This window comes from Nannospalax galili, unplaced genomic scaffold (genome assembly GCF_000622305.1).
Source record: "Nannospalax galili isolate Female #2095 unplaced genomic scaffold, S.galili_v1.0 scaffold646, whole genome shotgun sequence".
NCBI classification, from domain to species: Eukaryota; Metazoa; Chordata; class Mammalia; order Rodentia; family Spalacidae; genus Nannospalax; species Nannospalax galili.
In genome coordinates, this window is record NW_008355279.1 from 3,480,401 (window position 1) to 3,508,347 (window position 27,947).

A 27,947-nucleotide genomic window follows, 5' to 3' on the forward strand; every position below is an offset into this window, starting at 1 on the left:
ATCAATAAAATTCTAATGCTGAATTTAGCATCATTTTCAAATTTCATTATTCACTGTACCTGAACTGCCTATAAAAAGTAATAAAATTCATTCAATCCCCTAATCAAAAGCAAAATGGCTAAATAAAAAAGAAAGGACTCAATCATACAGGGTCCTTTTGTGTTTAAATCTCAGTGGAGCTGACTGGATCCAGATCAACATCACTGAACATCAATTAGGAGCTAACTAACATCCACATGTTCCTCATGACCAGCGGACTTAGCTGGGCATGGTGGTGCATGCCTGTAATAATGTGGCATGAGGACTGTAACTTTTAAGTCAATGTGGACTATCCAGTAAGATCCTATCTCAAAAAAAGAAAATAAACAAAAAAGAACAATCACAGATTTCTTCCTTAATATCTTAGAATCTGATTTTATATAATTTACCACATACATGCATAGCTAAAGGAAATATGTTTGCATGGTATCCTTAATGTATTGATGTTTGTAGACTTAAAATTTCACATAAATGGGGGCTAAAGAGAGGTGGTTCAGCAGTTTAAAGCATTTGTTGCTCTTCCAGAGAATCTCAGTACCCATATGAGGCTGCTTACAATGGACTGTAATCAGCTCTGGATATCCATCATTCACTTCTGGCCTATGTGGGCACCTGCACTCACATACACATGTACACAGACATACACATATACACATAATTTAAAAAGTAGAGGCTGCTGAGATGGCTTAGTCATTAAAAGTACTGGCTGCTCTTGCAGAAGACATGGGTTTGGTTTCCAGCACCCACATGGCAGCTAACAACCATCTATAACTCCAGTTCCAGAGGATTCAATGCCCTCTTTTGGCCTTAGTGGGTTTGCATACGGGGATGCACTTACATATATACAGGCAAAACACACATACACATAAAAATAAATAAATTAAATTTAAAAAATAAAGCTGGGTGTGGTGGCACATGCCTTTAATCCCAGCATTTGGGAGGCAGAGGTAGGTGGATCTGTGAAAAAAAAAAAACCAAACCCAACAATAATAATAATAATAATAATAATAATAATAATAATCAGGGTTGGAGAGATGATGACTCAGCAGTTAAGGGTGTGTACTGCTCTTGCAGTACCCAAGTTTACCTCCCAGCACCCACATCAGGCAGCTTACAACCACCAGTAACTACAGCTTCAGGGGATGCAATGCCCTCTTCAAGCCTCCTGGAGTACCTGCACATACACACACACAAACAAAAATCTCAAAAATAAAATCTTCTTAAAATTAACAAAAAACATAAATGGATTTATACTTTTTTTCATTTAAAGTATTTGATATTTATGTTGGTATGGAAAGCTCTATGGCATTCATTTTCACTGAGGTATGTAGCACAGATCAGAGAATGCTTTCATTTAGTCTTCTAGGGATTGCCTTGTTTAAAGAATGCTGCTTTACCTGCAGTCCTGCCTCCTTCCAGGGCCAGTGTACATCCACTCAAGAGTAGAAGGTTTAGCCCTCTTGCTCCAACTCAACACAACTGTCTGAAAAATTACCCTAGCTCCAGTGCTCCTTGTGGGATCACTGAAATCTTTTTTGAGTCTTCACTGCAGCTTAACTTCTGTTTCCCTGACATTAGTTCCTTCCCCTCTCTTCCATAGAGGTTGATCCCAAGAACACTTTAATAAATGCACATGCTACCATCTGTCTGCTTCCTGGGAAATCCAACCTGCCACATTCACCACTTTTTCTTTCTTAGATTTCCTTCCTCAGACCTATTTTCCTTCTTCATGAAGTATGTATTTTAAAGTCTTGGTTGATCAATATCTAGGGACGAATTTTCTTATTTTTTGTCTTAAAATGTCTCGTACTCTCTTGAAAGATTTCGTGGACTATCTACTCCTGGGTTGACAGTTATGTTTTCCTGAGCACAACAAAATAATTCTATCTTCTACCTTCCATATTACTAGCCATGGTCATCTTTTGGTCAAATTGTCTTTCTCACAGGGAATCTGCTTTTTTTCTGACTCAAGATCATCTGTCTATCTTGGTATTGCTGCAATATCACACTGCATTGTTACAATGTGTTTCAGTGTGGGTCTCTTTTTTTTTTTTATTAACCTAATTTCGGATTTATTTGGGTTCCTAAATCAATGTGTGGTGGTTTGAATGAGAAATGACTCCATAGCCTCAAGTAGTTAAACACTTGATCCCAATGGTGCTCTTTGGGGAGGCCATGGAATCTTTAGGAGGTACAACCTTGCTGGAGGAAGTGTGTGATTAGGGCCAGCCTTGAGCGTACAGCCTTGCACCACTCCCAATTCGCCCTTTCTGCTTTGTGCTTGTAGTTGAAGCCGTGAGTTCTCCCATCCTGCTCCTGTTGCTGTGCCTGTCACTTGCTGCCATACCTGCCCACCAAGATGCACTCTGATCCCCCTGGAGCTAAAAGCCCAAAACAAAGTCCTTTACTTTTTGGTCACAGTTTTTTTTTTAATCATTGCATCAGAAAAGCAACTAATACACAATGCCAGAAAATTGTTAGATATCTTTTTGGACATTGCTTCCCACTTTTCTGTTCTCTAGTTAACTGGGCATGTGTTTTTCACTTTCTTCTTCTTTGTTAAAAATAGAACTTCTGAATCATTTTGTTCATATTTGATTTCAGTCAAGAACCCATTTTCCAAATCTATAACTGCTCTGGCCTTAAGTGTGAATGTTTTGCATATTCTTAACCTCTTTGTTTTATGTGTTATACTATAGATAATGTCTTAAGCTGTGTTTTTCCAGTTTGCTGATTTTTTTCTTCAAAAAATGTCTACCCTACTTCTGGATATATACCAAAAGAACTAACAGCAGGGTCTTTGGAAGATACAGAGGCCAGAAGTGACCAGTATATACACATAATCCTAGCACTAGACTAGGCTGAGGCAAAAAGAGCATGAGTTTGAATCCAACCTGGGAAACACAGGAATACTAACTTTACATAATAAGCCTTAATACAAATGACAGAATGTATGAACTCCAGTTTGGGGGGGGGGTATGGGAGAGTACCAAGGGAAAGGGGAAGGGGAAAGGGGGGTATAAAGATGGTTTTATGTATGGAATACACAAAAATTCAATAAAGATTTTACAACAAAAATAAAGAAAAAAAGGAAAAAGATAACCTAGCAATGTTTACCAACCTACATGTCCATTAGCAAATGAACAAAGAAAAAATTACTTAATATCCCTGACCGACACAAAGTCTGAGACAGATTTGAAAGAGAAGTTTAGGTAATAGCAGATTGAACACAGACACTAGCTTTTGTTCTCTCCTGGAAACCCACTGAACCAATATTACAACATTTTTTCCCCCCACAGGAAGGCATAAACATGCAAAGGGATCAGGAGAGGTGACAACTTTAGAAAATGACAGACAGATTTATAAGCAGTGAAGCAAAAAGGTAGGCTCAGTTAATGCAAAAAGGCAGATTCTCAACTCAATTAAACAGAGTGATTTTTAAATTTACCCTGTAGAACCCCAAATGAGAGTGGGGTACCAAGCTGAGAGCAGGAAGATCAGTTCCCAGTGTGCTGTTAGTCTAAATATACAAGTGCAGATGAGACTACCTTTATCTAGGGAATATGACTAGCCCAAGTAACCAAGATACTAAAGGTGACAAAATGAAGTACATGGATTTGAAATTCCCAACTAAGTTTTTAGTGCACCACTCTTATGTTTAATAGAGACTCGCTAGACCTTGAGGAAAGATGAAAGACAAAAACCAAAACACTCTTAACAGGAACATAAAATTTGGAAACACACAACTAGTGGATCTAGAATATGTAATCATGGAGGACTATGACAGGCCCTATGGAATTTGACTGGAGCACAGTGAATAAATATTGGCAGTGAGAGATAAGCTGAGAAGGTATTCAAGGCCAAGGCACGCAGCGCCTTGCATATTTCACTTAGGAGTTTGTATTTATTTGAACAGACCATGAGAAGTTAATGAAGGACTAAAGGGGGGAATAATCATCAGGTTTGCATTTTAACAGCTGTGTTCAGAGAGCCATGAGGTAGACACATTAAAAAGGAAGGAAATTATAGGCAGAAGGACAAACTGATGTAATTCAAAATAAGGAAATTCCAGGCCTGAAATATAACTAGAAAATAAAGAATTTGAAAGCTACTTGGAAGATACATTCAAAAGGACTCAGGAACTAGCTAGATATGTGAAATGGGCTGGGGCAGGAAATACTCAAAAACATTCCTCAAATTTTCATTTGGGCAAGTAGATACATCAATGGTAGTGTAACAGGAGACTGTTATCAGGACTGCTGCCAGAAGTTTGAAGAGTTCCCTTAATCTTTGGAGGAACTCCACTCAGGTAAAGCCAGATCTTTGGTTGGAGAAAAGTTTCAGAATGAGCCAGTATGAAACACAGTTGGAATTTATTTATTTACTAGGTGGTGGTGGAAGGAGGAGCATATTTGCAGGTAAAAAGGGACATTGGGTATTTTCCTCTATCACTCTCCACCTCTATTATTTATTATTATTATTATTAATTATTATTATTATTATCATCATCATCAAGGTATGGTCTCTCATGGAACCTGAAGCTCACTGATTGGTTAGACTGGCTGGCCAGCAAGCTCCTGGCATCCTCCTGTCTCCACCCTCCCAGACCTGGGTTACAGGTGCAATTTTTTTGATGTGGGTGCTGAGGATTTGAACTCCAAGCGCTTTACCCACTGAGTTGTACTCCACCCCAGAGATGGAGTTTATTAAAAAGACATTCAAATTTTTATTTATTTTATGCATATAAATGTTCTGCCTGCATGCATGCATGTGTACTACATGAGTGCTATGCCCTCAGAGGCCAGAAGAGGCTGTTGGATCACCTGGAACTGAAGTTACAGAATGGCTATTAGCCACCATGTAGGTAGCTGAGAACTGAATCTGGGTCCTTCATAAGAGCAGCCAGTGCTCTTCAGTCCCCAGTAAAAGGAATTTTTAACATAGATCTGTATATAGGTTCTGGAAGCTTTTAGAATTTTATTGTTCAGTGAGTTTCTAAAGGATCCTCCCCTCTTCTCTCTCTAGTCCCCTTTTCAGTAACTGAGACTATATAGTGATTCCAAAAGTGCCTTGGATGGGATTACAATCTAATAAAATAAAAAAAGGGCCACTATGGTTGCCCAAGAGGGTTAGGACACGTCCTTTTCCTGTAAATGGGGTTTCTAGTGAAAGTCTTAGAGAAAAAAAAAAAAATGCAGGTTTACAGCTAGGAAGCAAGAAAGGCCTTCAGGAAATGCTGCTGTGTTAGAATCCTTCAGTTTCAGCTGGCAAAAGGCCTCTACTGGACTCCAGGGTGGGGGTTCTTTTCTCTTCCCACACCCCCACTATTTTTCTTTTCTTTCTATACTGCCTCAGATATATGGAAATAATATAGCAGTCTTTCCTTACCTGCCAATTTCAGTTACCCAAGGTTTACCACAGTCAGAACATGCTAACATTAAGTTGAGTATGGTGGCACACATCTGTAATCCTAGCACTTAGGAAGGTGAGACAAGCGCATCACCAGGAGCTTGAGGCCAGCCTGGGCTACAGAATGAGACTCTGTGTCAAAAAACAAATGAACAACCCCTCCATTGAAAATAAAGTACTAATATGTGTTTTGACTCTTTGGAGGGAGATCACATTTGTGTAACTTTTATTATTACACTCTGTTGTTACAATTCTATTTTGTTGTTAATCTCTTCTTGTCCCTAATTTATACATTCAACTTCATCACAGGTATGTATATACAACATAGGAAGTTCTGTACTATTCAGGGTTTCAGGCAGTCATGGGACCGGGGGGATTATTGCAATATAAAAGGATCTACAAGTCTGAGGAAAACAATAAATTCTGTTTTAGACGTGTCAAATTTGAGGTGCTTACAGACACAGCTGTCCCGAAACTGAATGAAATTTAGATCTAGAGGTTAACTAAGCAGTGTAGGCTGGACTCAGAGATTTAGATTTGGTTATCAATTAGATTGTTAAGAAGAGGGTAAAGAACAGCAATTTCTAGCATGTGCCTAGGAATCTAACACAAGGCAGGTAGCTGAGATTCATCATCTTTGTCCATTAGAAAACCAGTACTAAACATCTTTTTTGGTTGCACTCAAATGTATTAAGGCAAAATTCAGTGTGATGGCACAGACCTTTAATCTCAGCATTTGGGAGGCAGAGGCAGACGAATCTATAAATTCAAGGTCAGCCAGGGCTACATAATGAAACCCTGTCTTAAAAAAAAAGAATCATTAGTTTTGGAGACAAAGAAAAACAAAAAAAAAAACAACAAAAAAAAAAAAACAAAAGAAAAAAACAAGGGCTGGAGAGATGGCTCAGCGGTTAAGAACACTGGTTGTTCTTGCAGAAGACCCAGGTTCAAATCCCAGCCCCCACATGGCAGTTAACAACTGTCTGTCACTCCAGTTCCAGGGGATCCGACATCCTCTTCTGACCTCTGTGGGCATTGCACGACACGGGTGCACTTACCTACATGCAGGCAATACACGCATACACATAAAATAAAAATAATAAATAAAATTTTTAAAAAAAGATTGGGATCAAAATATTAAAGATCACCAACATTGAGGAGATGAAGGAAGAAACATTTTGCAATGAGATCAAAGACCAGTCGTCAAATGTGTGTATGGGAGGAGGGTGAGCAGGAAAAATCGCTAACAAAGGAATCAAAGTGAGAACAAGCAGTAACTTAATATCCATGTCTAGTGTTCTTTGCCATGCAGAAATCTGAAGCACATATAGCATGGTTTTTAATCTCACTGATGAAAATTAAGAGTCAAAATAAAACAGGGGGAAAAATAACAGGAGAGTGAACAGTATATACATTAAAACTGGCTTGCTTACTTTACAACTATTACTAGATTTTTATTTGGCATTCTCTAAACTCATCATCCGAAATAAGTGAATGTATGACATGTATTGTGGTATAAATACAATAAACAGCTATTCTTATTTGTTTTATGTTTTTTGTTTAGTTGGTTTCTTTGGTCCGGGGAACTGACCCCTGGGCCTTTGCCCATGCTATGTAAGCAAGTGCTCTACCACTGGGCTCTACTTCCATTCTCACTAATAAACTAAAAAACTTTTTTTTTTTTTAAAGAGTGTAGCTGGGCATGGTGACACACTCACTAAAAATCCTAGCACTCAGGAGGCAGAGGCAGGTGGACCTCTGCAAGTTGAGGCCAGCTTAGTCACATAGTAAGTTCAGGCCAGCCAGGGTTACATAGTGAGACCCTGTCTCAAAAAAAAAAAAAAGAGGATAAAGTAATGCCAACTTCTTACAAATGTTTTATAAATACAATGCAACATCAATTGTTCATGTACACAGTCTAACTTAATCTATGTTATAAGAGTTACCTAATTTCCTTTTTAAAATTGTTTTACATTTTGTGTGTGTGTGTGTGTGTATGTGTGTGCTAGCACCAAAGGACTCATGTGGAGGTCAGGGGACATGTGAGAATGGGTCTCTTTTTCCACCATGTGGGTGTCCCAAGAATCAAATTCAGGTCATCAGAGTTAGCAGCAAGTGCCTTTGTTTGCTGAGCCATCTGGCTGGCCTAGGAGCTACCTAATTTCTAAGCAAATTTATCATGTGCCGAATCTAAAACAAACAAAAACCTAGGCTCAGGAATGTTTTATCTAATAACTACATTTTCCATAACAAATTTGTATCCAGTAGGTTTGGAACTTACAATATTTAAGATCATTTAAATGATTAGACTTTCCATCAACTTTACCAAGATTTATTTTGACTATTCATGAGAAAATGTTTTAAGTTAGCCTGGCTTGGTGGTGCACGCCTTTAATCCCAGCACTCAGGAGGCAGAGGCAAGTGGATCTCTGTGAGTTCAAGGCCAGCCTGGTCCACATAGTGAGTTCCAGGACAGCTGGGGCTACAGGGAGACCCTGTCTCAAAAGACCAAAAAAAAAAAAAAAAAAAAAAAAAAAAAAAAAAAAAAAAAGCTTCAAGTTAAAGTGAATAAAGAAAAATAAAATTTCAAAATTATAGCCTTTTTTTAAAAAGGACAAAGATAATTAAAATAAGAAACAAAAAAATCTAATACAGTTTCTTCTCAACAGCATTTCTGCAAAGGTAGAAAGCAGTTGGAATTGTCTTGATTATTTATATGGATATGTGTTACAGTTACATATTTTTATCTATAAATGTCTCATGTCTTCTATCTCAATATAAACTCAAGAAGGGCAATTATGTTTGTTTATTTATTTTATTTTATTTTCCACGTTCCCAGTCTAAACTCCTATGTACTATAAAAGGGCATTGTATATTCAGAGCCTAATCTAAAACATAATTGTAAACCAAATTCTCTGAAACATTTGTTAGGTCAACAACCTTTCCCTACTTCCCTATGCTAATGTTTGTTCTGTTGAACCAACAATTCAGTAAATATCAACTTAAAAAAAAAAAAAAACCCGTTGTGACTTTTAATGTACTTATGCATAATGTCTTAATTTATTTTGCTTTTCTCTGTATTTCATTATTTTTTGTTTGTTTTGTTTCATTAATTTGAGGCAAGGTCTCACAGCTCAGGCTGGCCTGGAACTTATGCAGCTCAGGCTGGCCTGGAATTCATAGCAATCTTTCTGCCTTTGCTTCCTGAGTGCTGGGATTACAGGCATGAGCTTCTATACCCAGCCTGGTATTTTAATTTAATATCTTTGATATAAGTAAATTCTAGATCTTAAGTTTTTAAAATCTAGCCAGGTGTGGCAGTAACACTTAGTGTAGTTGGTACAGCCAGCTTGGCCCTATCTAAAATAAAATAAAAGTGAAAATGGAAAACTGGAAAGAAGGGAACCAGTTACAAATAATTAAAACGTCAAATTCATAGAATTTAGGATCTAGGTAATAAAAATTAGAGCGAAGAAAAAATGAAAGATAATGTAAAAGCAGCTAACACTTTGAGTTGAGTTACTGAATTAGCAAAACAAATCTGTGAGATAATTATGTTTTTTTTTTTTTTTTTACAAGGCAACTGAGAAGTAACTTGCCCAAGGTCACACAGTAACTAGGTAGCAGAATAGGGATTTGAATGCAGGCTTCCTGGATCAAAGTGTGTTTGCCTTTAAGGGAGCCATGTCAGCTGTATAGGAGAGTATGGTACTGAATAGTTTAAAGATACAGAGTTGGAAGTCATCAATACATAAATGAGTGTTCACTTAGAAATAGCATCTGTGGCCTATTTCTAAGTGTGTTCCTTTAATCACTTAGTTAAGAATACCTTCAGCATGTTTATTATAAGTATAGGTAGATTCCTGGGTTCACAAAAACAACTCCGGGTGTGTGTGTGTGTGTGTGTGAAATATACAGTTTAATTAACTCCTCAATTGAGTCTTATGCAAATTAGAGGATAACCAATGAGGAATCAGCAAAGAAATACATAACATGATCTACAGTTTATTAGAAGTGTAACAATTTAGCTGGACGTGGTGACACACGCCTTTAATCCCAACATTCAGGAGGCGGAGGCAACTTCCAGGCTAGCTGTGGCTACAGGGAGACCCTGTCTCAAAAGAAAAAAAAAGTAACAATTTAATAAGTGTTAATTCAAGTATTAACAATTTCTGAAAAGGAATAGTAAGGGTCTAGGCAAATGTTGATGGTTAAATCTAAGCCTCCTGTCTATTAAAAGATGCATTATTCTCTTGTGTGCTACAAAAATACTCCACATAGAGAAAACCTGGAACAGCATAAAGGCTGTAGATGCAATGAACAATAAATGAAAAATAAACTCACTGCTCAGAAATTGATAAAAGACCAGCAAGATGGTTCAGTAGGCTGCCACACAAGCTTAAGGACCTGGGTCTGATCCCCAGAATCCACATAAACGTGAATGGAGAGAACCGATTCCATGAAGTTGCCCTCTGACCTCCACGTGCACTCTGTGGCATAACCCAACCCCAGCGCACATACACACACACACACACACACACACACACACACACACACACAGAAAATTTGTTAGAATTTCATGCACGCACGCACGCACACACTATCTTTGCAATCTATCTTTGGAGGTTCATGCTTACAATTTCAGTATTCCGGAGGCAGAGGTGGAAAGAACAGGAATTTGGGGGCAATCTGCAGCTTGGACTACACAGTGAGGCAGACCCTGCCTCAAAAAAGAAGAAAAAACTATACTAAAAGTTATATTTTTATACATTTTTAGAAATGTTATCTTTATGTGGGCTTTTTTTTTTGGTGTTTTGGAGACAAGGTCTCTCTGTAGCCTCAGCTGGAACTATGTAGATCAGGCTGACTTTGATCTCACAGATCTGTCTCAGCTTCCCGAGTGCTGGGATTAAAGGCATGCACCACCACATCTGGCTTGAGGTTTTTTCTTTTTTTAAAAAATTTTATTGATTCAAGAATTTCATACAATGTATTTTGATCTTACTTAGACCTCCTCCCCATCTCCACTCTCACCTTACCCTCCCCACCTTCATGACCTCTATTAGCAACTGAAAACACCATCCCTCTTACAGGTGCCCCCATCTAAACTGGGTGCCAGACAGATTACATCTCACCAGAATGTCAGTGATCTGTACTTCTTACACACAGATGGGCCAAAATAAGGGTTCACTCCCTCTCCTTCGTATATGGTTTTGAGTCAGAATACACCCAGGTTTCTTGGAATGGAATTTGCACACTTGTTCTCTGTTCCTCCTACATGCTAAGATTGTCGAGTAAGGACTTCTCAGAGATTAGAAACTTGGGTTTCCTCATTAAAGTTATTTGCAGCCCGAGTACATGCAGGTTACATTTTGGCTGTTTCAGGGCCTCACTCTGCAAAATTACCCTATTTGATGCAAGGCATTCTCCAACAGATTTGTTCTCCACAGGGTTTTACTGTGGGTAGCAGCAGGCTGGGTTCTCATAGCAGGCACCAATTAGCTCAAAGGCCTCCAACCCAAGATTTTCTGAGTGGAGTTGGGATGTTTCATAGCTTTGTGCAACAGCTTTACACCCATGTCCTCTACCTTATTTTCTGAAATCTGTAGACTTCTCAGGTTCCTATTGCTGTTGAGAACTTCAGCCAGGTCTTGATAGCTGCTAGCAATGAGACATTTTCTCATTATCACTGTCCTGTTTTGCTGAAAGCCACCACCTCTACCATCTTGGCTCCTCAGCCACTCTCCCTCTCTATTGCCAAGTCTCTTCTTCACTGCTCCCACCTTGAATGAAACATGGATGACGATGATGGCCAGCCATGGGTGTGCTACACAGGGGCTGCTGGTAGCCCCAGCCCCTGACAAGAGAGGTGCACTCGGGTAGGGGGGCATGGGGGGGTTGCAACCACCTCCTGGCTATGCCCACCAAGTGGCTCCCTCAAGCTCCTCAGGTGATCCAGGGGTCTGGATGCACAGTGCATCCTGCCTGGCTTGATGCCACGTGCACTACCCAGTGAGGAGGCTTTTTTTGTTTTTGTTTTTGATGGTTCTATTCTCATGCTGGAGAGATGGCTCAGTGGTTAAGAACACTGATTGCTCTTGCAGAGGACCCAGGTTCGATTCCCAGCACCCACACGGTGGCTAACAACTGTCCATAGATCCAGTTCCAGGGGATCCTATGCCTTTTTCTGACCTCCATGGGCTTTACAGAACACGGGTACACTTGCACACATGCAAACAATACACTCATACACATACAATTAAAAAAATTTTAAAAAACATGTTTCCATTCTCCTTATCAGCAAATATATTTATAGTTTATATTGTTTCATAAGATACAGTAGTATAGTGCTTTAGGAGTAAGCTCTAGAGCAAGACTCCTTTAATACGAATCCTGTGTTATCCTAACAAAGTCTCTTAGATATTCCCTTTATCTATAAGGTGGGAATCATAAGATTATCCACCTAGTTCAAAGTATCGTATATATTTAAGCAGCAGGCTAGAGCTTGGCACACAGTAAACACTTAAAAAAATTTAGCGCAACATTTGGGGAGCAGAGGCAGGTGGATCTCTGTGAGATCGAAGACAGCGTGGTCTACATAGTGAGGTCCAGGCAGCTGTGGTTACAAGATCTTGTCTCAAAAAAAATAAAATCAAAAAAAGAAAAAAAAAATTTGTAATCTGAATTGCTCCAAAATCTGAAAGTTTTTGAATATATTTATGTTCAAAATCATATTGTGAATAAGTATGCTCAACTTGTAAAGACTATGCATGTGTTTCAAAAAATATGTATGTTCTGGGTTTTTTTGCATTTTAATTTTTTAATTAAGTTTTTGTGCATTTCCTACAACAGTTCTTAATCAAATTTAGACCCTCTTCCCCATTCATGTCCCCCACACTCCCCTGTTGGACCTCATGCATTCTGTCATATATGTTTAGTCCTATTCTGTCAACCATTTGTATCCAGATGTCCTTCGGTGCAAGTTCATTCACTGGAATCTAGTCAGCCTATCTAGAGATCTTAAAGATCTATTCTCTCTCACTCAGTGGTAATCAGTTATCAACAGTTCCCAGGCTAGGGCTGGTACCTCACCTGATTGAGTCAGCATGGATCTTGTGCATGATGCCACTATTGCCCCAAGTTCACATAAGCAAGCTTCCAGTGGCCTGAAGGCCTCTGTTTCCCTATGTTCATGGACCAACCCTAGCTCTGACAATCTTTCCACCCCCTCTTCTGCAATGGTCCCTGAGTCATAGGTGGGTGAGGTTTAATACAGGAGTTCTATGCAGGGATACACACTCTGCAGTCTCTTATTCTCTAAAAGTTAGCCAGTTGTGGCCTTCTGTGTGCATTGCATTCTGTTATATAACGAAGCTTTGCTGGTGGGAGCTGAGGGATGCATGAGTATTTTCTCCACCCTCTGTTCTGCCATACTCCATGAATCTCAGGTGTAGAGGTTCCACTGTAGATGTGTCTCCTAAGGCTAGGTCTCTCTCAGACATATATTTTCTGTGTGTGACCAGTTGTGGTACTCTGTAATAGCCTCCATCTGATGGTTGCAAAAAGAAATGTTTTTGATGAGTGGTGTATGGTATACTTGTCTGTAAATATAAGGATCCATATTTAGCATATGGTAAGAAACTTCTTACCATATGCAAAATACATATTTTAAAAATATTTTATTATTTTTATTTTATGTGGGTGAGTGTATCACCTACATATATGTAAGTGCACCTGTCTTGTGCAATGCCTGAGGTGGTCAAAAGAGGGCATCAGATACCCTGGAACTGGAGTTACAGACAGTTGTTAGCTGTCACGTACATGCTGGGAACTGAACCCAGGTCCTCTGCAAAAGCAGCTAGTGCTCTTTAACTGCCGAGCCATCTCCCCAGACCCATATAATGATTTTGATTTTTTTTTTTTTTTTTGGTCAGTCTCCCTTTAGTCCCGGCTGGCCTGGAACTCACTATGTAGACCAAGATGACTTCGCTCTCAGAGATCCGCCTGCCTCTGCCTCCCAAGGGCTGGGATTAAATTTCAAAATATTTTTTAAAATGTGAAACATTTGTGGTCCCAAATACTTCAGATAAAGAAGACCCAATCTGGGCTGGGGAGAGGCTCAGTTGGTAAAGTGCCTGTTGCACAAGCATGAGGACATGAGTCTGGATCCCCAGCACCCATATAAAAAGTCAAGAGTGGTCACATGCATCTGTGACCCTAGGGCAGTGGGGAGCAGATACTGAAGAATCCCTGGAGCTCACTGGCCAGCCAGCCTACCAGTGAGTGAGCTAGTGAGAGAGCTTGTCTTAAAAGATAAGGTGGGCAGTGATGACACCCAACATCAACCTCAGGCTTATTTACACACCTCATGTGCACATGTACACAAACACACCCACGCATGAAAAGAATACTGAACTTATAACGGTATCCAAAAATGTTTGTATCCGGTATTGTATCAGTAAAATTACTGATGTACCTAACAATACTGAGAAACCACAAAATCCAAAAGTCCCATTTGAACTCTAAAAGCACGCCCATTATTTTTAATATCGTACCAAACCTATAATATGTCTCCAATAGGTAATTTGTAAGTGGTACAAGAGATGACTTTCATGGAAGAGAATGCTCAGTTCCCTACAGTGTTTAACTACGTACAGCAACTTTACACTCTACCATACAAACCTTTTTTTTTTTTTTTTTTTTTTTTTTTTTTTTTTTTTCCCCTGTAGCCCCAGCTGGCCTGGAACTCACTATGTAGACCAGGCTGGTGTTGAACTCAGAGATCCACCTGCCTCTGCCTCCCGAGTGCTGAGATTAAAGGCAAGCGTCACCACACCACGCCCGGCCATACAAACCCATTTTTATAACAATATCTTACCTTCTCTAAACCCCTATCCCTTTTTCCTTTATTTCATTCTAAGGACCAAACTTGGGGCCTTACTGGATAAGTATTCTACCACTGAGCTAACCCTAACCCCTAGGCCCATTCATTCTTAAAGTTCAGTATCACATTTGGATATGCTTTGATTTATCTGTTTTGGGATTCTTCACTGACATTGCTTTAAAAAAAAAAAAAAATCAAGTACTGGGATAGAGAGATGGCCTAGCAGTTAAGAACACCGGCTAGTCTTGCAGAGGACCCAAATTTAATCTCAGCACCCACATGGTAGCTAACAACTGTCCATAATTACAGTTCTAGGGGAATCCAACACTCTCTTCTGCCCTCTGTGGGCACTGCATGACACAGGTGCACTTAAATACATGTAGACAACACACTCATACACATAAATAAAAATATTTTTAAAAAATCAAGTACTGAGTACCACTTCTCTGAATTTTAACACTGAATTCCTTTCATTTGAATGTCTCAAAGGCACCTCAAATTTCTTTCTTTCCTTTTTCTTTTTTTAAGACAGAGTCTCACTATGTAACTCTGCCTGGCCCAGAATGCGCTATGAAGACCAAGCTGTCCTCAGACTCACAAGAGATCTGCCTATGTATTCCTCCCAAGTGCTGGGATTAAAGTCATGCACCACCATGCCCAGCCTGGCACCTCAAATTTATACCCAGAATGTAGCATCTGAGCTTCCATCTAAAAACTGCTTTCTCTTATATTCTTAATCTCACTGAACAGTATTACTCCCTATTCCTCAATCCTTAAGAATTAGAGATTTTAACACCTAAAACACTTCTTGACTCTCCTATCCTCTCCCATCCTTATCATCCCTGACTAGGCATCCTAGCCCTGACCCTTATCATTTCATTTAGGGCCTCCGAAGAGATTTTTCTATTACCAATCCTGTTTTATTAAAATTATCCTTCTTGTGCCTCTGGAATACTTGAACATTTGAACCCAGCCGTATCATTTCCAAGTTTAAAACTCTTCCGAAACTGTTCAGTGTTTTCAAAACAAAGATCAAGTACCTTCCTCAGGCCACAAAGGCCCTCCATGACTACCTAGTTCTTTGCTCCTGCTCTCACTGAATGAGCATGCTCCTACTGTTTATACTGTTCTCTCTTGCTAGAATACCTGGTGTGGTAGGGCACGCCTGTAATCCTAGCATTCTTGAGATGGAAGAAGGATCAGAAGCTGAAGTCATCTTTGACTGCTTATCAACTTCAAGGCTAGACTGGAAGAGGAGAGGAAGGCAAAGTGGGAAGAGGAGGGAAGTGGGGGAGGGGGAGATATCTTCCTCATCAAACTGTTAAGCCCTGAGGACAGGGGTCAGCTTTCACACATCTTTGTAACCTAGGAACCTAATTCAATAGTGCACTGCTTACTAAACTGGAATGAATTAAAAGTCACAAAGCATTCCAAGATAATTGAAAAGTCACTTCAACCACTAGGGGATGTAGCTCATTGGTAGAGCATGCTTGACAAGTATGCATGAGGTTCTGAGTTCAATCCCCGGTATGTTGGGAAGGAAAGAAAAGTCCCTTCAGTATAAGGTAGAAAGATGCCCATGTCTTTTCCATCAGAGAGGGCTCCAGCTAGACAGTGGTATGTATGTAACACCCAGGTTTCTAGTAACACTGCTCCCCTTGGTATTGAGAGTTCCAAATTTATAATTCTAATTCTTTCAGCAAGCCCTCAGAATCTTAACTATGTTAGCATTTGACCCATATACATATCTAAGATAAACAACTGTTCTGAAGGGTTGAAGTAATCTATTGATGGCTAGAGATGCTGACAGGGTGAGCTGTAAAGAGGCCTGCACATTTTTTTTCAAGTAAACTTGTTGGCACAGCTGCTAAGGTTTAATATGAGGAATGGCATAAGCTGTTGCATAGCACAGAAGGCAAAAGGATAAAAACCTGATTTTCTTGTCCGGCTGATATGGGTGCTTAAGTTGACCAAAATACATTTTACTTAAAATGTACCTACAAAAACTATTATTCTGTTAAATGTTCCAGTTCTTCACTATTCTAATGTACTGCCTTCCTTTGTTGGCCATCTCAAATGCTGAAGATGCTGAGGGCCTTCAAATGTACACCTAGAATCCAAAATCAAAAAAGACTAGAAAAGATCCTGGTGTGGTATGGTATGGTGGCTCATGCCTATAATCCTAGCACTTGGGAGGTTGAGGCAGGAGAATCACAAGTTTGAGGACAGTGTAACTTCATAGTGAGTTCCAGGCCAGCCTTTAAAGCAGGGAGACCCTGTCTTTAAAACCAACAAAAAAGAAAGAGAAAAGAAAAGGAGACCCTATGAGAGCTAGGTAATCCTTATTCCTTGAGAGGCTGAGACAGGAGTAGATCATGTGAGTTCAGGAGTTCAAGTCCAGCCTTGACAAGAGTGAGACACTATCTAAAAAAAAATATCCTACAAAACCCTATGTTTAGATAGAAACAGCTAAACATTAGAGGATATAAGTTGTCCTGGGAATTTCTTATTCCACATAGTAATTACTTGTGGCTGTGTCTGCATAATTCACTTCATTTAATATGAAAATTGATGTTAGAAATCAATATAATTTTCAGGGTTTTTTTGTTGTTTTGTTTTTTTGTTTTTGTTTTTGTCTTTTTGAGACAGGTTCTCCCTATAGCCCCTGGTGGCCTGGAATGCACTATGTAGATCAGCCTGGCCCTGATCTTACAGAGATCCACCTTACAGAGATTTCCCTCCCAAGTGCTGGGATTGAAGGTATGTCCCACCACATTCAGGTAATTTTCAGTTTTATTCCATTTTGATTCCAATAATGTATTAACACGTGCCAAACTGCTAAGAGCTAGAAGTAGACAAAGAAAGGGTCACAGTGTTGATAGGGAAAACAAATGCAATGCTTAAACAACTTGGGACCCTGAAATTGATGTAAACTATCACAAAATTATCTTGGTACTCCATGAAAGGTTAGGTGGAATTTCCAATGCTTTTATCAAAGGTATTAGTCAAATTCATCAGTCCAGCCCAGACTAGCCTTGACTAAAATAGTCCAAGGCCTCCTTGACCATCTTTTATCCTTTAGTAAAAAATCCTCCTGGCCATAGCAACACAGGCCTCCAATCCCAGTTCTTGAAGATGCTGAGGCAGGAAGATGAGGCCAGGTGAAGAAATAAATAAATGAATAATAAATAAATAAGTAAATAAAATTAATGTATAATAAAACACTAAACGTAAAAATTGTCAACTAGCATTTGAAAAGTATTATCATGCACAAAGCTTCTATACATCAAATCTGGCTTTACACTCTCAACAAATGTTATTACTCTTATCAGAAAAAAAAAATTTAACACATAAGGAAACAGACAAAATGATTAGGTGACTTGGGCAAGTTTACACATCACAAAGTTGCCCAAGGCAGACTTCATTCTCAAGTCTCCAAGCATTGTATGTGGTATCCTTTCTGACATTTCACTGCTTTCTGTAAATCAGAGGGACTCCTACATCTTCTATTTTTTACTTCAGATTTTTAAAAAATTACCGATTTATTTTCTTAATGATATTAAGCCCAAATTAAATTAGTGTATATTCCTGGAGTGGACACTACGACATTAGGTGGGGCCACTATTACAACTGCTCACAGAATGTATATGCCAACTTCAGCTTAACATTTTTCCTAAATACACAGAACAACACTTTTGGTTAAGCATAATTCAATCTGTGAATTTTTCAAGGAGAACAAACACTACAACTACTAGAATTATTTTTCTTACAAATAGACCTACTACAGAGATTATAACTGAGAAAAACATAACATACTTTTTTTTTTCTTTTGTCTTTTTGAGACAGGGTCTCCCTGTAGCCCCAGCTGGCCTAGATTCGTACGTAAACCAGGCTGGCCTTGAACGCACAGAGATCTCCCTGCCTCTGACTCCCAAGTGCTGGGACTACAGGCGTGTGCCACCACACCCGGTATAAAATACTTTTAAATGGCACTCTGGAGGAAATTCTATTCTCTACATTTAAAAAAAGGCTATACGTCTACACTCATTTCACACTCAAGTACTTCTTTCTTTTCTTTCCTACGCACTAATCCCCCCCTATTTGCTGTAACAATGAATTAACAACAGGTGGTTATTGAAATTGCTCATTTATAGCTTTTCCAAAGCCAATTGTAATTAAATTGTCAGTATTTTATTTTATATATTGGTTTATCTGATTTAATGCAGTGCGTTAAACACTGATTTATTTTAGTACAGATTTACCCCAAGCAGGAGAGAACCAACTCCTAAAAGCTGAACTCCTGATTTCTACACTCAAATACATGTACACCTGCTTACATATTCACACACACATTAAAAACCCAATAGAATCATGATATAGCCAAATCATTTAGTAAAAATAAAGATTCACACATGAAAGAGCAACAAAATTCAAATGAATTGCAAAATTTATTGGATTAAGAAATTGAATTTTTATCTTTTCTCTTTAAAAATTTTTTTTTTATTATTTTCATTTTTTTTTTTTTTATGTATGAATGTATTGGCTGAACGTATGTGAGTACAACCGTGTAGTGCAATGCTGCGGAGGTCAGAAGAGGGTGTCAGATTCCCCAGGAACTGGAGTTAAGGGCAGTTCATAGCCACCATGTGGGTGCTGGGAATTGAACCTGGGTCCTCTGCAAGAGCAGTCAGTGCTCTTAATCGCTGAGCCATCTCTCCAGCCCCTATCTTTTCTCGTTTAAAAATATAAAATGGAAACAGTATATTTTAAAATGAAATGGAGATCTTTTTTAAAGGTTAAAAACTTATTCAATTTTATGTCTTACAGGGTTTATACTGAGTTCAATATTGTATAATTGTATGAATTCAACTGTTATCCTAAAAATTTTATAGCCACTTTTGAAAGAGATGTATCTTTGCTCTGGAAATTGTTCTTTAAAAAAATATAAAATGATAGATGTCACAGCCATCGCAGCTGCATCTCCAGCTAGAAGATGAACTTGGCAATGTATAACGGTCTCCCACAGTGTATGGTTTTGAGGCTATGAAGGGGTTATGGAGAGCAGCTGAGGCTTGGGACTATGTGAGGCCAGGAGAGGCTGAAGGTGCAGTCTCGGTTGTAGTGGAAACCCCAGGTTGAAGGGAACATGGAAAGAATCAGTGGTTTAGGCACCACACGAGGCCAGGAGAGGTCACTGGTGAGGGTGCAGCCTTGGCCCCTTCTAGACCACAGCTTCTGTGTGTTGACACTGAGGAAGTACTTCCCAAGAGATTTTACTTCAGTGATGCTGGTCTCTTATTAATCACAGCTAATTTTTCAGTCCCAGCTAACCAGCACATAAATTCATGTTAAAATTTACTATAAAACGATTAAAGCTTTTATACAACAAAACCACCACTGCCAATTTTTTTAAAGCAATATATATTTAACAGATATATGATTAGTGTCAGAAATATACAAACAACTCCTATGCATAATTAAGGGAAACAGAGTTAAAGCATACTGAGTAGGGGTTAAAAGAGAACATGAATAGGCAAAAATTCAGTTATCAGGAAAGGGCCAATTAAAACAGCAATAAGCCTGGTTCCCAACTATTCAGAAAGCTGAGGAAGCAGAACTGCTTGAGCTCAGAAATTCAATGCCTAGCCTAAACAAAACAGTGAGGACCTACTTATTAAATAAGTAACTTAAAAAAAAATCATTTCTCACCAATTAGATTGGCAGAAAATCTCAGAAAGAAGCTTTGGAAAGGACACAAGGAAATGAAAATTTCCATGAGCTGCTGGAGAGAATGTAAATTGGCATCACATCTGGAGGGCAATTTGAACATTATGATAAGGATACTTACTACAAATGTCATATAATTTATCAATCCCAGTGTTCAGCATTTATGCATGAGCCTTAGAAAAATGGCTCCTCTTCTCTAGAGATCTGTACAATGATGTTCACTGTAGCACTGCAGAAACAGAAATGAAAACAAACCCTAAACATATATGAATCACAACTGGGTAAGTAAATTGTTTCACATTTATATACTGAAACATTACATAGCATCTAAAATTAAACAAACAAACAAAAAAAAACCCAGTAGCTCCTCAATAGCAACAGAGATAAACTCTGGAAATACTGCTGAGTGAAAAAAAATAAGCAAGTTATAAAAAAATTATAGTAAGGCATCATCTATGCAAAACTTACTGAAAACACAATATCCTAAGGAAAACATCTACACCAAGGAAACACAGATTTATGTAATGCATTTTTTCATTGGGAAAATAATACAAAAAACAAATTAATGTTAACACTGTTAATTCCAAATGGTAGGATATTTATTATGTTACTGGTATTTTTTAGTTTTGTTTGGAATATTTATTTATGTAATCATTTATAATACAGGGTCTTGGTTCAAACTCAGATCCTCTTGCCTCAGGTTCTTGAGTGCTGAGATGAATAACCATGCCTAGTACTTCATATTTTCAATAATGCAAAATTTGATCTTACTTCTCTATATGCCATATTCACATAAAACATGTGGGTAAGGAAAATAATAAAAAATAAAGCCAGCAGTAAGACAGATTCATATTACCTGTCACAAATTGTGTATCTATGCTAGAGCTGGTAGATATATCTTTTCAGAAAGGCAAAGTGAACATAGATTTAGCAATTTTTGCTTTAATTTTTAATTTTTCCATTCACGGGCTGGAGAGATTGCTCAGCAGTTAAGAACACTGGTTGTTCTTGCAAGAAGACCCAGGTTCAAATCCCAGCACCCACATGGCAGCTAACAACTATAACTCCAGTTCCAGGGGATCCCACAGCCTCTTCTGTCCTCTAAGGGCATTGCATGACACGGGTGTACTTACCTACATGCAGGCAATACACTCATACACATAAAATAAAAAATAATAAATATAAAATATTTTTTAAAATTCCATTCATTAATGTATGCCAGAAATAGGAACTTTAGACATTCAAGGGCTCTGAAACAGATTTGGAAATCCCAAAGACAAAAAGTTTAAGTAAGTGCAAGCATGTCGTGCAATGCCCAAGGAGGGCAGAAGAGGGTGTTGGGGTCCCCAGAACTGGAGTTAGGGATGGTTGTTAGCCACCATGTAGGTGCTGGGAACCAAACCTGGGTCCTCTGCAAGAGCAGCCAGTGCTTTTAATCGCTGAGTCATCTCTCCAGCCCCTTATTTGGTCTTTTTGAGACAGGGTCTCCCTGTAGCCCCAGCAATCCTGGAACTTACCATGTAGACCAGGCTGGCCTTGATCTCATAGAGATCTACCTGTCTCTGCCTCCCATGTGCTGAGATTAAAGGTTTGTGCCACCACGCCCAGCCAAAATTTAAAATTTCAACCCACACACATTAACTAGACAATTTCCAGCAAGTCAAAAGATGGAAAGCCAAAGAAGCATTTGGAGGCAAAAGTGTTTATGCTATTAAATACTGAAAAATTTGGAGAAACCAGATAGATTTTTTTCAAACCTCTACGGCAAGCCAGAAAAGCAGCAAAGCAATAGCAGCACAGATAGAGCAAGACAACTGGAGAATGATATTCTTACTTGAAAGAAGTTCCCCCGACAAACATTTGACTTACAGCACTCAGCTACCTGCACATGTTAACAATAGATAACAGAAGTTACCTTGAAATGCAACTGTTAGTCCTGTGTCCTGAAATGCTCCAGATAAAGTTCTACCTGGCCTCATCTCTATGCTGATTTCAAGCCTCTTTCCCAAGGAACAGTTTTAAAGAATGGCACTAACATAGATGCAAAGATTCAGTCAGTATGCTGTTTTTTTCTTTTTCATTTAATTAGTGATCTAGGTAATTTCCGACCCAGTAAACTTTATTAATAAAAATATGTATTTAGGCACAGAACTTACATCTTTCACAAAAAAATTAGTTTGAGGATCATAGACCTACCTGCAATACACAAAACTGTAAAATGTATAAAAGATAATATAGGAGAAAATCTAGTTGACGTTGGGTATGACACTGACATTTTACATACAACATTATAAGCATGAGCTATAAAGTATAAAATTGTTTAAGCTGGATTTCATTAAAATTTAAACTGTTTTGCAAAGGACAATGTTAAGAGCATGAAAGATAATCCAAACATAGCAAAAATATTTGCAGTAAAGGACTTGAGCTCCCAATGTACAAAGAATTCCTTAAATAATACGAAAATCTCAAGTAAAAAGTAGACAAAAGATCTGAATAGATACCTCACCAGAGAAGGCATACAGGTGGAAGTAGGCATAGTAAAAGAAGTCAAAATATGTAATTAGCAATCAGAAATTGAAGATCTCTAATAGAATGACTAAAATTCAAAACAACAGCAATCCTGGCAAAGGTGGGGGAAGAGGAACTCTCATTCGTTATTGGCAGGAATTAAAAAAAATACAGCCACTGTTATTTTTTTATTATTATTTATTGCATTTAAAAAAATACAGCCCCTGTGCAGCAGAGATGAGTTTCTTACAAAGCTAAACACAGGTTACTCTGTGAACCTGCAAAGATAATTATAGTAAGATATTATGCAAAACTTTTTGAAAACTATACTATACCAAAGGAAAATTCTACAATTTATATAATGCATGTTAATAATTTGCTCACAAAAATTCTTTAAGTGAATGACAGTTTTATTCATAATTGTCATATATTTCAAAAGAAATGAGCTCTTAGGGCAAGAGAGACATAGACAAATATACAAACTGGCCAATTTTATCCAGCATAAGGAAATCCCATCTACTTTCACCCTTATAAGGAAAGGCACCTGCTGGATATGGTAGGGCATGCTCTGGAGTCCTAGGCCAGCCAGGGATACCTAGGGAGACCCTGTCTCAAAAGGACAGAGCAGGATGTGCTGGGGCACACCTTTATTCTCAGTCCTTGGGAGGCAGGAGCAGGCAGATCTCCGTGAGTTCGAGGCCAGCCTGGTCTACACAGTGAATTCCAGGCCAGCTGGGTCTATAGGAAGACCCTGTCTCAATAAACAAAACAAAACAACAGGTGATTGTAACCAATGTAGTGTTTGTTTCCTTGTTGCTACTCACCACTTTTTTATAAAAATCCAGTTCTGCCATTCCCAACTCCCTATTTTACCTGATTTATAAATAACAAATAAAAGCCAGTTAAATTGTTAATCTGAAGTTGTTGAAAATTTATCATTTACACATCTGGGGGGAAGGGATAAGTCATTATATAGTTGATCCTTAAACAACACGGAGGGGGGGGGACACCAAACCCCTATGCCATATAACTTTTGCCTCTACCAAAACTTAACTAGTTAGTAACAGCCTGCTATTGATCAAAAGCTCAGCTGCATAAACAGTCAATTAACACTTATTTTGTACACGTGCATGTATTACAGAAAGTGGAAAGTAGGTAGGAAACAATAAATTTTTAAATTTAATTTTTGACAATTTCATACCTCTATACAAATGTATCGTGAACATCTTATCACCTCCCACTGCTGCAGACCCCTCCTTCCCACCTAGTCTGTCTCCTACTCTCATCTTTTAAAGTTATACATGTTTCTTTTATTACATAAAGCCAATGTTACTACTTCTAAGTACAACTGTTTTTGCATCTCTACATGGTTCAGTGTCATGCCTGTGATGTTAACACATCAAACTTGTGATGTTAAAAACAATCACTTCCAAGTGTCCTGGGTAGTCCTCTGACTGTCATCCATGGTACCCACTTCCCATTTCACAAACAAATGGTAAACTGCTCTAGGAATTTACATCTCCCAGACCCTAAAGGAAACATCCTCAACATGCTTTCACAGCTTGTTGTACCAGAGGCAGTACAGTTCCGAAGGAGACAAAATTAAAGATCCAAAAGTGTTCTGGCTTATAATTTTCTTATCTGTTTTATCATTTTCATTAACAAAGCAGACTATTATAGTTATTACAAGATATTGAACAGTCTCCTGAGGATATACCATGATTTCTAAGATGCAAGGTCACTCAAGCAGTTTTCCCAGCCCACTGGAGTCTCTCATGTAGGTTACAGGGCTTCTGCCAGCATTCCAGCAGTGTGCTTGGACTGGTACTTTGCAAGATTAGAGTGAATTTTAAGTGGACACAATTCTTAGGTGGTTTTAGGACACATTATATAGAAATTAAAGACTGTCTTAGTCTTCCTGCTGTGAGTATATATTAGTGTTATATGTTACAAAGAGAATGGTACCACATTATTTTATTTAAGTCAAGAATACAGAACTTGGGGCTAAAATTATAAACAGATTTTAACCAATTCTCTAAGCAAAAGAAACAAAATAACTGCTAAGGTTAACAGAATGTAGGCATTCTCTTCACATTGCTTTGTATTGTTTTGTGAACTATATTAGAAATCCTGAGCTGAACAAAAATCTTTACATGTCAACTCATCAAAATAGGCATTTGGCCAATAAGAATTCCCCATCAACAAAACTTTAGAGGCTATTTAGGGCAGTGTTCGTACAAGTCTACAGAGTATTTAGTTTACACTAGAAGATGACAAGATAGCTCCCCCTCAGTGAGACGCTGGCCTAATATATCTGCTTTACCTATATAGCGAGGATAGCAGTAAACATGAAAGCTTTCCGTTTGTGGCACTGGCTGATGATCTACAAATGGCTTCCTTCAAAAGCTACAATTAGGGAGTCACCTAGCTTTTCAGCAATGCAAGTCTGATTGCGGTCTTCTGGCCCACTTGCTTGATATTTATGCTTTATGTTTTGGAATTTCTTTTGATGGCATCCTTTGAGCTCGCATTGATCATTTTACTTTTCTGAGGTGCTAGTTCTGGTGCCCAATAAACCCCATCAAATCTTCTTTTCTAAACTTCTTGGTTCCAAAGCTTGCATCATACAAAGCATAACGACATCTTTTGCAGGAAGCATTCCCACAAAATGCTTGAAAGGATCAGTTATAGTAACACCAACATCTCCAACCAAGATCTCTTTGCCTTCTTCAGTAACTATGTACTTTTTGTCTGCACTGAGGCAAAAAATGACAACCTTCTTTCTTTTCTTGATTTCTTCTGGTGTAGAGCATTTCCGAAATTTCATCTCATAAAAAATTCAACATACTTCGTCAGCAGCTTGCACCCGAGACCATGTTCACCATGGCAGACTACCAGACAAGGAGAGAGCCTGCCAATGCTGAGTCCAAGCAGCGTCCACCATACTGTGGCTGGACCCAGAGAGGAAATGCAGAGCGGATGCGATGCTCTGAGCCTATTTTTTTTTTTTTTTGCAGGTCTTATACAGGTAGCTGCTATGTGTCACAACGTATCAAGAGATCACTTTTTTTTGGGGGGGGGGCCTTTTTGAGACAGGGTCTCCTTGTAGCCCCAGCTATCCCGGAACTTACTATGTAGACCAGGCTGGCCTTGAACTCACAGAGATCCGCCTGCCTCTGCCTCCTAAGTGCTGGGATTAAAGGTGTGCGCCATCACACCGGGCAAGAGATCACTTTTTACTGTGGAACAGAATTTACTAGAGAGATGTGAACATGATTAATGTCACAAGGGTGTTAGTTTATTTTTTGAGACCGGAACTCCCTATGTTGCTCGGGATGGTCTCCAACTCCTAGGCTCAAAGATATCCTCCTGCCTCCCAAGTTGTTGAGACTGCCAAGTGTCCATGATGGAGCCTGGATTTACAAAAAATTTTTTGGTTTGCGGTTTTTTTTGGGGGGGGGTATTATTGAGATTATTGAGACAGGGTCTTCCTGTAGCTGCAGCTGGCCTGGAACTCGCTATGTAGACCAGGCTAGCCTTGAACTCACAGAGATCCACCTGTCTCTGCCTCCCAAGTGCTGGGATTAAAGGCATGAGCCACCATGCCTGGCTTTTGTTTGTTTTTGAGACAGGGTCTCCCTATAGTCCCAGGTGGCCTGGAATTTGCTATGTAAATCAGGCTGGCTTAGAACTCACAGAGATCTATCTGCCTGCCTCTGCCTCCCCATCACTGGGATTAAAGGCATGCCCCACCTTTCACGAAACATTTTAAGTGGATGTTCACAACACCAGCTCACAACAGCTATAGAAATTATTAGAGTGCTATAATATTACTACAGTCACAACTTTTTTTCGTGTAGTCCAAGCTGGACTCCAACTTGCAAAGATGAAGGCTGACCTAGACAACCTTAGTTAAGACCCTGTCTCAAAATGAGCTCCTGAGTCTCACTGAAGCTGCATTTCCACCAGAGTCCTGCCTGTGCTTAGCCCTAAATCCCATTAATCCTTCTTATTTTGTTTTGTTTTTAAAGTTTTAAATTATGTGTATGAGTGTTTACTTGCATGTACGTACATGTACCATGTGTGTACAATGTCCACAAGCCAGAAGTGGGCAATCAGATCCCCTCAACTAGACTTATGGACCAATGTTAGCTGCCCCATGGGTACAGGGAACTGAGCCTGGATTCTCAGGAAGAGCAGTGTATGCTCTTAACTGCTGAGCCATATCTCCAGTCCCATAGTTTTAGTCTTTTAAGAACTGTGTTCTTAGAGAAATGACAGATTTCTGGGACCAGTTCCTGTATCTCTCCTTGCAGTCTGACCTCATGCCATCGCTTTACTCCTGTCTCAGTGTCCTCTTTTCAGTAAGGGTTTCCAAGGAGAAAAAAAGTGGGGGATGCCAGTGTAAAAATCATGTGAAAATTTCTGGAGAATCTTTGCTCACACAAAAGGAACCATTGCATGCCAGTAAGATGTGTAACTATCATTTTTTACTGTATTTTAGAGTAGTGCCCAGAGACTTTAGGGCTTTTTTTTTTTTTTTTTTAAGTTAAAATCATCCAGGGCTGGAGAGATGGCTCAGCAGTTAAGAACACTGGTTTTTCTTACAGAAGACCTAGGTTTGAATCCCAGCACCCACATGGCAGCTAACAACTGTCAGTAACTGCAGTTCCAGGGGATCCCATGGCCTCTTCTGTCTTCCATGGGCATTTCACGGGTACACTTACCTATATGCAGGCAATACACTCATACACATAAAATAAAAATAATAAAATATTTTAAAAAATAAAATCATCCTAATATGCAAAAAAACAAAAACTACTCTTTTTTGGGGTCAAAATGGCAGGCAGGAAGCATCAGGTTGGTGGCTGGATGGTATTCTAAAATGATATTACAATGCTTCAGTGTTCAATAAACTGCTTAATGGGAGATGATGATCATACAAGGATGAAGATATGAAAGAAACCATAAAAGATAAGAGGGCCTCTGGAAAGCCTTTGTAAGGACATAATGTTTCGCAGTGAGAGCAGTGAACCTGCCCGGTAGGCATCAGATCTTGCCTAAGGAACAGTGGGCAAAATATGAAGAGGATAAATTCTACCTTAAATCACGTCTGAAAGAAGTTATTAGGGAAAGAAAAGAGAGAGAAGAATGGGCAAAGAAGTAAACTTATAGATGAGATCTGTGGTTATACCAGTTCTCAGAGTATTTTTATGAAGTTGGTTGGACCTGAATGACAGGTTATGATGCTCTGTAGATGTCTTAAACAAAATAAATGTCTCTTGTGAAAAAAAAAAAAGAAAAAAAAAGCCTGTTTTTTAAAATGCTTTCATTATATTTTCTTCTATCCATTAATCACCTAGCTTTTTTGGTAAAAACA

General features: G+C 38.8%; 1 protein-coding gene and 2 pseudogenes across 8 annotated transcripts in view; 1 reads left to right on the forward strand and 2 right to left on the reverse strand.

Moving 5' to 3' along the window:
* The window catches only part of Cep57l1 (centrosomal protein 57 like 1), a 68,021-nt gene that overhangs the window by 35,916 nt on the left and 4,158 nt on the right, over positions 1-27,947 (reverse strand). For 5 of the 8 annotated variants that reach the window (XR_003846971.1, XR_003846970.1, XM_029555735.1 and 2 more), the window contains exon 2: positions 20,181-20,280. The exons of 2 other annotated variants lie outside the window; for them this stretch is intronic. Coding sequence is in view for 4 of the 6 variants with exons in the window: in XM_029555735.1 (XP_029411595.1) it covers positions 20,181-20,192 (12 nt within the window). In the remaining 2 variants the exon portion in view is untranslated. Of the gene's footprint in view, positions 1-20,180; positions 20,289-27,947 lie in introns of all 8 variants that reach the window. One more of the 8 variants, XM_008852435.3, reaches the window with a different exon arrangement.
* LOC115067584 lies at positions 23,957-25,971 on the reverse strand (annotated as a pseudogene).
* On the forward strand, positions 25,442-27,803 carry LOC103749588 (annotated as a pseudogene).